Source organism: Calonectris borealis, chromosome 6, assembly GCF_964195595.1.
Source record: "Calonectris borealis chromosome 6, bCalBor7.hap1.2, whole genome shotgun sequence".
NCBI lineage: Eukaryota > Metazoa > Chordata > Aves > Procellariiformes > Procellariidae > Calonectris > Calonectris borealis.
In genome coordinates, this window is record NC_134317.1 from 20,894,899 (window position 1) to 20,907,608 (window position 12,710).

General features: G+C 37.9%; 1 protein-coding gene across 1 annotated transcript in view; it reads right to left on the reverse strand.

Moving 5' to 3' along the window:
* The window catches only part of COBLL1 (cordon-bleu WH2 repeat protein like 1), an 87,567-nt gene that overhangs the window by 27,804 nt on the left and 47,053 nt on the right, over positions 1-12,710 (reverse strand). Inside the window, exons 2-4 of the mRNA XM_075153098.1 lie at positions 9,403-9,582; positions 2,357-2,558; positions 1,217-1,445 (exon numbers count right to left, since the gene is read on the reverse strand). Coding sequence (XP_075009199.1) covers positions 1,217-1,445; positions 2,357-2,558; positions 9,403-9,582 — 611 coding nt within the window. The remainder of the gene's footprint in view (positions 1-1,216; positions 1,446-2,356; positions 2,559-9,402; positions 9,583-12,710) is intronic.

Here is a 12,710-nt window from a genome sequence, read left to right on the forward strand (position 1 = left end):
TATATCTAAATTTCCTAGCGAGGCACTGCCTTGTAGAAAGTGTATATGCCCTTATATTGTCTCCTAAGGATTTTTGGCTGTTGATTCAAATGAAGCACACGTCATACTGTGCAAAAGGCAGCTCTGCCAGTCTGTAGATGAAAGCAGTAGCCAGACAACAAACAAGGCAATGCACTATGGGCACATGTAGTCCAAGTAACATGTCTGGGCAAGTAAAAATATGTTGTTTTCCAGTGAAGAAGAGAAAGATATTTCATTTTTGTTTTCTCCATGGGAAAAGGACATATTTTCCAAATCTGTCATTCTCCTCTTCTTCAAGATAACTGGCCTTTGGGAAGTAATTGAGAGAACTCTTGGAACTGTAACCACCAAACGATAAGGTTACCGTATTTAGGTAAAAGGGGGGGAAAGACACAAACAAAAAACCCAACAAAAACCCCCAAGTTTTAGAGCAGAAAGAAAAACAAGCAAATAGAACAGTGGTCAAGAACAGGAGGGAGCCAATATTACTGCATTCTATATCAAGATAAAATTTCCCGTGAGAAATGTCTGAAGCAGAACAAACCACACTGTATAGAATTTTTAATCACTGTACAGTAAACCCTTCATGCTAAAGACAGGCTTACAGCTGAAGTTAAAACCAGGCATAGAAATGTCTGTACAAATATAAGGAAGTTAGTTCATAGTGCCCCTGTTGGACCACAATTAAAAAGAGAATTACTATCCCTTCACAATCTATAAAATTAGCAAACAACACTCAGAAATACACATAAGCACCATCAGAATATTCTAACACTTTTTAAATTTTAAATAATTTTAAAACAAAACTAAATTTCTCTAATGTTTCTGTTCTTTTTAGCTCATCATGATTCTATGTCTTTTCTATGAACTAAGGGAAATACAGTGGTGTTGGCCTTTTTGGGGAAGGGGGGAAAGGAAAGAAAGAGGTTGCCTTTAAAGTGATGATTTGTACTTAGCCACCTTTGCTGCTACCTAACACTTTGTTAGAAAATAAAACCTTTATATAGCACTTCTCAAACATAAGTACAGGTAAACTTGTCCCAGTTTCAATTTTGTGGAAGACTAATGAAATCTATACTAAATTGCTAGGAATTAATTTCTTCATAAGTAATAAACCACAACAAAACATAGACATTATTGAAATACTAAGAAATTATCTTTTCTATAACTGCAATTTACCAAAAAGCCATCTTACCTTGACTGATATCCATGGCATATAATTCTCTTAGTCCAAGGTCATTAAGAGATTTTGTCACATCAAGGGGTTCTTGAGACTGGTAATTCTTCAACAGCAGAGCGTGTGAAGGATCAAACTCACATTTACTACAGATAATTGGTATGAGTTCTTGAAGGGGTGAATGTGGACTGACTCTTACTACCGTCTTCTGTGTCTTCTTGTAGTTTATCACTACCCTTACTGTTTGCTAAAGAAAAGAAAGTTCCAATAAATACCAGCACAAATTCTGAAACAACTGGCATTTTTATAACAGCCTTACAGTAATCACAGGAATTCCCCTTATGGCCAACTTCACTAATGTTATAGATTCAGTAACATTACAAGAGAAACTAAGAACTAATTTGCGATTCCCTTTTACTCAAGAAAAGAACACATGAAACAGTCTGCTCCTCCTTTAGCACCTGTCATTTGCCTGTCCGGCAGGGCACGTGCCTGGAGCGAGAGGCCCTACTAGGTTACATTAGGTAGCTGTAGAAGGCAGCCAATGAGCCACGAGTGCCTGTGTGTGCACACGCGTAGGATGAAGGTAAAAGGGCAGCAGAAGAGCTCCTGTGGCCCTATGCAAGTGCTTTAGATAAATTAAGAAACAGTATTTTTCTATACAGCAGACAAGGCGGGAGGAAAGATTTAGGCAACACCCAGAACTTGCTTTAGTACTTGTAAAAGCTCCTGCCTTCTGAAGGGTGTATAAAAAAAGTTGAGTAACAATAAAAAAGTACAGCATGTATTAAAGGAAAATGAACATACAATCAGAAGGGCATATATATCACAGCATGACAGATGGTACACGTTGATTTTCAGTTTGTGGAAGGCTGTATTCAGCCACGCTTCATCTGCAGAATTTGTCAAATGGAGAATAAGGCGTGGGATTTCAAATAATATTGTAATGTTTCCTTCTTTTGGCAGCAAAGATGTTTGCTGCAACAAATTGAGATATATTTTACCTAAGAGGAGGTTATCAAGAACATGGAGCCAAGCATTTCTCAGGGGTGCACGATGAGAGAATGAGAGACAACAGGAAAAGCTGAGCTACCTGCTCAACTTCTTGAATACAACAGTGATTCTAGTTTCTCAATATGCTTTAATTTTAGTTCTCACCTCTGGTATAACCGGAGCAGGTTTCTTCTTATCCGTTTGTTTTGGCTTTACAATCACCTTTTCCACTTCAAGCATGCCTACTGGAGTGTTGGGTTTGAATTTAATCTGGCTATTTTCTGCTGATACCAACTCTATAGTATAACTTGATGGATTTAAATGATACTGTGCACAGAGAAAGATCAGCAAGTCCATCATGGGCTTCCTGTAAAAGACAAATGGAATTGTCACAACAGATGACAATTAAGCAGGCTATAACAAAATGTGCTGCTAAACATTTAACCGAAGTCACCCTTTCCCTTCCATGACTAAATAATTACTGCCAGGCACCAACTTTAAATATCTTCAATATAAAACCAAAAAAAGCCAAACCCAAAAAAACACTACTAAAGAAAATGAAACCAGCTTGCACAAAAGTATGCCAAGTGCTTGAGCAAAGGGGGAAATTTTTGCTTGTGTGAAGTGATGCTTTTCCCGAGGTCAGCAGAGAGATGTGGATTAGCCACCTCATTTGACATTTAATGGGAACTGTAGCAGTGCTGATAAATGCCCTGCTATTCATTAAGAACTGTTTCCTTCCAAAGCTTGGAATTTTTATATCCATTCTGAGGTTACAAGGGACTTTATTTTCAGAAATTCTGAGCGCAAGCCATTTGGAGGAAGCAGGAGAAATGAAGTTTGAGGAAGTCACCTTTTAAGGAGGTCTTGCATTAGGGATCCCAAAATGAGAGCCAGGTGTTTAACACACAGAGAGGGAAAGAAGCTAAAAGACAACACAGTAGCTGAATGCCATTTCTTGAGAAGCTTTGTGTGATGCAACAGATGTCCTTTTCACAATGAAGTACGGCAAATCGAATTTTTCATATGTAGTCACTAACTGTATATGTCCTTGTTCTCTCAGCGAAGGACATGCAGAACAGCGTATTAAGATAGGCTGAACATTACGAGTTGCTACTGGAGTAATTTATTAAAGCTGTACTTTAAACAGAAGTGTCATAGAAGTTTAAGTAGACCAAAGGTAAGCAGAGTATCCTAACTTTGCATGTTACAGCAACCGAATAAGGTTATAATACTATCAGGTCACTGGAACTGATCATTCCTCAATAATTTTTAGAGTTGGGTAATCATCTGTAAGGAGCATTTCATTTTGACGCCCTCTGCATCTCTCAGTTACAGCTACAAACAGGGAAATCTATCACCTGCTCTATCTCACAAGAAAATAATTTAAAAGCCTGGGAAGCAATCAAATGCCATGTTGAAAAGAACACTTAAGTTCCTAAGAGCAAATGAATACAGGGTTTGGCTGGTATGGCTAATCAGAAATCTTAAATTCTAGATGTAATCTCATAACAGATGCAAGTATTCTGGTAGCATAGCCAAATGTGGAAATAGATAGCTTCTACAAAGAGCCAGCAAGTCAAGCAGAATTCTAGATAATATAAAGATCATGAATACATTTATTAAGTAGGAAGTTAAAACAGACTTTTCATACGATACAGTTCTGTAAGAAGAATTTAAGAATGACTCAATGTTAGAAGTTACTGTGAACACTGTTTCCCCCCCTTTAATTAACACTAGAATATCATTCCTGTTTTCACTTGGTCTTAAAGAACAAGTGTTCCTTAAGCAAACTCTCTTCTGATTTCTAGAAGCAGGGCTGGACTCTCTAGTGCACATGCTGCACTTCCAGGAGATGGAAACAATTTGAAAGCTGACAGATACAGTTACTGCAGACCTGTTACTTTCCCCTCCCCCCCCCAGAGGAAAGTCTCTGCCTGCTTAAGTGGCAGGAGAATACTTGCCTCAGGAGACAAGAGCAGGAGGACCAATAAACCCAAAAAATATACAGAAATGATGCTCCAAGCTGTCAAAAAACAGCTATCAGATGGTCTGAAGAGATATAGAAGAATATAATATACTCCCGTGCCTTCATCTAGATGATATATATCAGCCTGAGGAATACCATGAGAAATGCATTGAGCACTGCAGAAAAATAACTATTCCTCCCTTTTTACATAAGTAAACCAGAGAGCTTATTTCAGTTTTTCCTCTCGCATATATCACAACCTGCTCCGATTAGAAGAAAGAAGAAGGAACTACTCTATTTCTTGTACTTCTAACCCATAATAGAACAAGTATATCCATCTCACCCTAATAAGAAAAGAGCTGTAAAATGCAAATCATGTTATTCCCCCATTTTACTGGGGGCAGGGCAGGGGAAGGGAGGAGGGAGCCACAGGAGACAGCAGACGCTACTTCTGTAGTGACCTTTCCGGTTATCAGCCTATCCAATAAGTCACCCATTACTTTTTTTCTGGTGCATTTTTATACACTGACTAGCTTTAAAACTGCCCTTCCTCTGGCCCTCAGTTACTGAAGAAGGGTAAGAACACCGAAGATGATCAGGATGAAAACTCACAAGCAAAGATCGCAGAAAGCCATCCTATGGAAATGCACCACCATGACAGGGGCAAGCCCTCACGTTAGCCAGAGTCACAAGAAGTGACAGAATCGTAAGTGAGAAACATAGCTGCTCACAAACAACAGACAGGTACATGCAAATTAGTACCTGAAAACAGTGATTCAGTGCAAATTTGCTTTCCATTGGTACTTCCAGAAATGACCTGCCTGACTGGAGGATGCTAGACTTTAAGTCCCCCCCTCCACTGGAGGCCAAGACACCTTCAATAACTGCTTTAGACAGATATTCCTACAGATATACAAAAAGCAATCTTTTTTTGTAATCACGTCCTCCAAAATTTGTAATACTATTTTTTGCTAAAGCCTTCAAGGATTGCAGGTAGAGCAATGCGTATATGACAGTAAATTTAACCGCTTCCATAAATAATATTTAGTAAAACTCCAAGAAGTGGCCATCAGCTGCCTCAGAGTACATCACCTGCTTGTCCGCCTTTATCTAATTTCAGTAAAATCTTTATTTGCGTCTTCTTTAACCTCATTACATTACTTAGTTTTCTTGAAGTCTCTGATCATAAATTTATTTACATATTGCTGCACCCCTTCATCCTTCATCTATTTTCCTCTGGTTATTCCTACCTGACTAAATAACAATAAAAAGTGGCTAATAGCAGCCTCTCGTTACATCACATAACTGATAGTTAAACAACGACCTTCACCTAGAATGTACCAAACCATGTTATGTTTGTAACTGACAGTGAAAGGTGTCAGTTCAAATACTGGATGAAGTGTTTAAAGGAAAAATGCATCAAGTTTCCACACTTCTCTCTAAAAGCAAGGGCTACAAACTGCTACTTTTAAAAAAAAAAAAGTTGAGTTTCTTACATGATCAAACTTTAGGAACAAGGTCTTCCTGTCATGAGACCCATAGTAAGCACCACTGAACAAACAAAACTCTGTCAGTAACCATCAAAAGTATTCCTAGGTAGAGGACGGGGGGGAGGGGGGGGGAGGGGGAAAAAAAAAAAAAAGAAACCTACAGCCAGTTTGGCTTTCTATAGATCTCTGATTACTTATGCCTATAGCATCATGGCCTTTCTTGCAAAATATTTACTAATCCTATTCTCTAAAGCTAAAAAGACATTTGTTTTCATGGAGAAAAACAAAAAATACCAAAACCCCCAGAATTTGTTACTAACAAATGTACGTACAATAGGTTTTGAAAAGTAGGGCAACACCACAAAGCTTGTTATTCACTAGCTAGCTATACAGAGTAAACCAACAGTTTATTAAGAATACCCTAATGACTGAAAATACTCAAGAACGGATCAAATGGAAACTCACAAAGGACTCTAAGAAAACAAATTCAGCAAAGCTAAGGTCTCTCTGAAAGGCATCTGAAACTGAAGCCCTAAACATGCTACCCTGCAAAACTATTTGTTTGGCACACCATTTCCAAATCAAATGCATGTCACTCATATTGGCCCTTAAAATCTCTAAGTTAATTTACTGATGCATACAACTGAAACTAATTATTCAGTTTCGAGAAACTTTGTCAAACTCTGCATTTCTTCCTTGTGGGAAAACAAAAAACTAACTTAAATGATCAGGTTGCTAAATAAAATAGTTCAAGTTTTTTTTTTTCTTCTTTGGCTGCAGAAAATTCTTCAGTCCTATGCTGTATTTAGAACCAATGGAGAAGATTCAGAAACTTCACTCTGAAAAACATTCCAATAAAAGAAAAAAAAAAGAAGGAAAAAAAAGCTTCACTCAATCCTTCCTCTGAACAGTGTATCTTCACTTCCTACCACTCATTGCTCTTATCATGTTTTTTTTTGGGGGGGGGTTTGTTTGTTTTTAAATAACTCTTTGCCTGGACCCCCCTGCAGGAATCCTGGTGATAGGAGAGTGCAAATGCCACTCTCAGATTCTGAACAGATGAACTGAATCACTATCTCCAACTACTACAAAACACAAATTGGTGTCTAGGCTCAAATAAGAGAATCCACCCATGCCTGAAGTTTCAGAATGAGGAATGAGCTATTTCAGTCCTCCTTCCTCTTCTCAGTCTCTCAGATTTTTGCTTTAGTTGCCCATAGAACAACTTCAGGATCAAAAATTATTCTCTCTTGTAATCTTTTTCTCTAAAACCCCTTTTGGATTTCATTCTGATCCTCTTCTGCCTACTTCTACTCCCTCAGGATATTTATCTATGTAACATTTTGCTTTGTTCTACATAGCTCTTGCTATCTGCTATGCCAAAGCAGGGATCAAACCAACCCAACTTCATCTGAGAACAGTAGAGAAGTTTCTTCTACTGGAGTATGGCATTTGAGCACATGGCTGTACAAAGTCACAGTTTTGTTTTTTCTAGTATGAGATTTAAAAAGGTATTCTCTCCTTGGGAGCTTTGAAGCTGATCATCTCTGATTATGAACAGAAAAAGACAAATTAGCAATTTATCTGTTTATGTCATTTCTAGAGGGATCTTGCCTATTTGTCCACAAAATATGACTATCAAGACAGAGCAAAACTAGAGGAAAAGATAGCTTGAAGTATGTTTCACAGTGGACTGCAGGTCCTGCACAGTATCTCCCCTCATTCTGAGTGAGACTAGCAGTGCTAATATAGGATCTTGTTTGCAAGAGAGCCATTTATGAAATCAATCACATACAGTATCTTGATTGAAAAAAAAAAAACAACGCCGTAACTGTGGGATAATAAAATTGATTGGGAAATGTGCTTCCTGATAAGCTTGTAAGGCCTGTCTTCAACACTGAGTAATTATATGCAATGTAATTTGACCGAGTGAAGATACATGCAACATTCCTTTCCGGCACTTTGTTCTGAGCAAAGCAAGATAGAGGGCACACGGTACTCATGAGTGTGGACAAAGGGAGTGAAAAGAAGAAAGAGAAGCGTGTGACAGCGTACACACAGAGTCTTACCTTTAAGAAATATTAAAAACAGAGGAAGGCACCGTATTTACAGACAGCAATATTCCTTGCTGTAAAGAAGCTAGCAAGAACACCATAAAGCACCACAGTAGTCACCAATTATTTCAGAAAATTTCTTCTGAAAAATATAACCTCAGATTTAAGTTATCCTGAAAATCGCATGGAGTTACGGCAGGAGGGATCCACAAAAGTTCATTCATTGCAGCTGTGGTGAACAAGGTGGTATTTGGTGTCTAAGCAATGACCTTATGAACTCTAGCAAATGACAAAGCGTGCAAACAGACTCGAGCCACAAAAGTCTTTGTCTCTCATTAAGAAGGGAAGTAGGTGTAACTACACATTTACATTACCTGGTTTAAATAAACAAATAAATCAATCCGTCTGCTTGCTTTCAGTAGCAAAGACACTGGTAAAACACTAACACAAGCATAATATACAAGTAGTTTCTTTATTTCAGCTTAAGAAAGCAACAAACTGGCATCCTTATTGCTCTGATCCATACAAGGCCTTGCATAGGAGCCTTCTTAGTAGACATGCTATGATAATTAATACAACATTTTAGGTCCCAGGATTTATGATTTCAACTCACAAGTCAACGTCAAGGCCTTTCTGAACTGAAGGTGACTTGAGAGTTATATGCACAATGTATACTACCAATTAGCAGACCGAAATATGTATTTCAAATTAAAACCAGGTTAAGCAAAATATATTTGTTAAAAAAAAAGTTTTCCAAAACTGTAGCTAGAAACTATTTCTTTGAAGCATTATAGATTTTGTCTGAAGTGATGACACCTTTTTCAGGACTGCTAGTAATCTATAGGTAGTAGGGCTAAGCAAGTGCTGAACACATGACATTGTGCCTAAATAAGACGCAGGAACTCGTCTTTAAGTGTAACAAGGAAAACTTATATGAGAAAATTCAGTGACTCGTACAAACCAGTATTTTTCTAGAGATTTGCAGTGACTAGAAAGAACAACAGGTATGGCTACACATCCTGACAGGTGCCACACGGAATTCCTGAATATAAAAAAACAGTCTTCCCAAAAGGTAGGTTGATGTATAAAGTATATGTTTCCACACCTACCCAAAAATCATAGTACAATCATAGAATCATTTAGGTTGGAAAAGACCTTTAAGATCATCAAGTCCAACCATCAACCTAGCACTGCCAAGTCCACCACTAAACCATGTCCCTAAGCACCTCATCTACATGTCTTTTAAATATCTCCAGGGATGGTGACTCAACCACTTCCCTGGGCAGCCTGTTCCAAGGCCTGACCACTCTTTCAGTAAAGAAATTTTTCCTAATGTCCAATCTAAACCTCCCTTGGCGCAACTTGAGGCCATTTCCTCTCATCCTATCGCTAGTTACTTGGGAGAAGAGACCAACACCCACCTCGCTACAACCTCCTTTCAGGTAGTTGTGGAGAGCGATAAGGTCTCCCCTGAGCCTCCTCTTCTCCAGGCTAAACAACCCCAGTTCCCCCAGCCGCTCCTTATAGGACTTGTGCTCCAGACCCTTCACCAGCTTTGTTGCTCTTCTTTGGACACGCTCAATGTTCAGGCTTACGCAACTCATGTATTTTACTGAGTGATTAAAACCTGGATGAAGGTTGAAGTAAACTAGAGCAAGAAAAGAAAATTAAACAAAAATGTCATTCTGTGTAACTTACCTCCCGTTAACTGTAGTGTACTTGATCACATCTCCTGGCAGGATCACTGATAGTTCAATATCTTTATCGATTACATTCTCTTTCTGTTCCATGATGAGGTTGGCTGATGCTGTGTCATCAAACGGAGAAACAGCAATGGGTTTTGTTTCAGATGGAGGAGGCGGCGCTTTAGATTTTCTTCTGAAATAAATGGATAAAAATTAAAAGTCAAGTATGTATTTATACATATGATTCCATACTGGCAAACTAACAAGCCTCAGAATAGGAATGAACCACACTTTACTCTTTTCGCTCAGACTGTGTAAGTGATATGTGCAAGGAAGGGATGAGAGACTATTTTAAACATACGATCAGTGCTGATAGAAAATACAACAGGCTAAGGTATCTATCACATATAAAAAAAAAGCCCAATAAACATCAAGCCCAAAACAAAATGATTTTTTAAGTATATATTAAAAAAAGTAAATAAATTACTTTTTTTCTCCCTTGGGTTATGCAAAGGACCCTATTTGTGCATTCTCCAAACAGATTTACTGGATTAGTATAAACAGAAATACTGTATTATGCAGTATGAAGCCAAACTGCACTGACAGTATGTTTAATATATAGGATAGATATGCAAGGGAATAATCACACTTTTCCTCCACAAATTTTAATTTTGATTATTAAAATCATTCATACAAATCCTACCAGCTCTAGTCTATTTACTTCTATACAGTAATAAAATAGCAGTATAACCAATACTACTGTGTTGTAATATTTCTTGACATTTTGGTCACAATATGCTTTCATATTTTCCCCTCACCTATGCTGATTTCCTATTTTAATTTTCTCACTATCCTTTCCCATCTTAGTGACAAACCAGTGTACTCTTGAATGCAAAGAATGATCACTAAATAAGTTTCACTTATTTCACTTAAAAAAAAAAAATCCAAAATGGTATAAAAGGGAAACTCTCTATATCTCTTAATATATTTATTTAACAGTACATTCTGAAGGCAGGACTCTCATGTTCTACAACACAGAGTCCGGCATCCCCTTTTATTCAAATAACTTTCCACAATTCACCGATATTGTCACAAGGAAAAGATACTATTATTAAAAATTTCACCTTAGAAACAGAACCAAAACACACTGTGGAGATGCATTACCTCATGCGAACTTTTTAATTTCTTATAAACATTCTTTTAAAAAGCTTGAATGGAGCCACATTCACAGAAAGTTAAAATACATTTCAAACATAATACTCAAAGGTTCCAAAAATATGCTTGCAATTTAGATTCTGGAGCTGTACCAAAGTTTGTTTACTTTAAACATAACCAAAGAAATTAACTTCTATATTGTCCTACAGAATTAAAACAAAAGATCTAGCGTACAACAATTAGAAACACACATTTTTCTTGGGAAAACAAAGTTTAAAGTCACTCACAATGAAGAATAAACAAGGTCCAGAGCAGCATTGCAAAAGATGGCTGTGTAATGAGACTTCACATGACTGATCTGTTGCTGGAAGTGCTTAGAGTTTTGAACTTCAGAACTCCGTGCTGAATAATTAACTATTCACAGCCTCTCAGAGCTAATCAGGAGTACTCACAGACCTCCAAACACCCTGAATGAGGATCCACCATCAAAATTTATGCCTCCTCTCTGTTAATGTTTTAAATTAGTTTTCATGCACTCCACATACAATTTGAGACGTGTGGCATTAGCTGCAAATTTAACTTCAGTCTCTACAGCAACTCGCCTGGGTTGTTTCTGGGTTATGTGAACATTGCAAAACGTATGAATCAAACTTCTTTATACTCCTCCCCCACTTTTTTTTTTTTTCATGATTTTTAGCTTTCATGTAACTGCCAAAAAGAAATCACTAGCCAATACAGAACATCAGTATAACTATTAAAAAAAAAAACAAACCCAAACCTAAAAACTCATCCTACAACATGTTATTAATACCAAAAAAAATCCAAAGCGAAGCAGTACTGCTCTTCCCTTTCTACACTCATTCTTACATCTTTAAGTGACTTCAAATGACTGTTAAATTATATTTATCACAACTGAACTCAGAATTTAGTCCTTGAAGACTACATGCCACGGAAATATTTGTTTGCAAATGCCAGTGACTCTATTTTCCATTAAGCAGTCAAATGCAATTTCATTGCTGGAACTCTACTATCTCTAGAGAGTGCTCAATCACACACAGCGATAAATGCATGGTCCACATCAGTAAAATGCGGCTTTATTTATACAGTGTCTAACTTACACTGTAGAGAGCTAGAACTGATAAAATACTCTTGTCAAAACCTGTGTGCAACAGCTATATAGATGAAGTTCCATGTATTTATAAAGAACACGTACACAGACACACACACGGGGTCAGGCAGTCTAGCAAGGTCAGCTGAATCCCCACATCCACTGCAGAGCTATGTACCCCACCCATCTCTAGAACATCTGCATGTTCTTTATGGTTAGTTATGCTTATGTTTCCCACTCCAGACAAAAGAGGAAAAATCTCCAAGTATACTTTCTCAGAAGTTATGCCGAGTTTTTGGCAACCTCTTATTAAACAACAGGGATCCCAATAGTTTCATTTTCTGTTTCCAGATGCCATGTCTCTTTTCTCTTCATTTTTCACCAGCTCTCTCATCTCTCATTCTTAGCCCAAAGTATTTACATTTGGTCTTACAGTTTTTTCATTTCTTGAGTTTGTGTCTCTGCTTTGCCACAGGAGAGGCTGCCGGACGGGTAACGGAAGCCCTGCACTCCCAGCGCCCCACAGCGTGTTGGGCAGCAAGACCAGTTCAAGTTACCGTGATTACTTCCACAGGTGCAAATCAAAAGCAGCAAGGGACAGGACGGTGGAAATACACTTGCAGGGGTAGTTTTAACCCACAAACCCTCCCCTCCTCTTTTGCATTATGGAGCCTCCAAGAAGCCGACAGAGGTGATTTCCCTCACAAAGGCATCCTCCACACGCCACTTGATTCAAACACCAAAAAGTAAACCCAGCATTATCCGAGTAACTCCAAGTCTACACCATCATTTCGAACACTTATCCATTGTAAAGAACAAACAAAAGCCCAGTTCTGTCTTGCCTCTTCACCTCTACCAGGTACTCAGCAAACCGGGAGAGCTGCTGGCTTTTAATGAATTTTCTAAAAAGACAGAGAGAGCGGTTAAGGTAGTTTCTTCTCCTGAAAAGAAGAAAACCCTTGATGTTTAGTAAGACAAAATACAACCATAACAAAGAGCATAAATTTCCAATCATATAAAAATAACACTTTAGAGGTCAGAAAAAAGGTTCAGTAAAT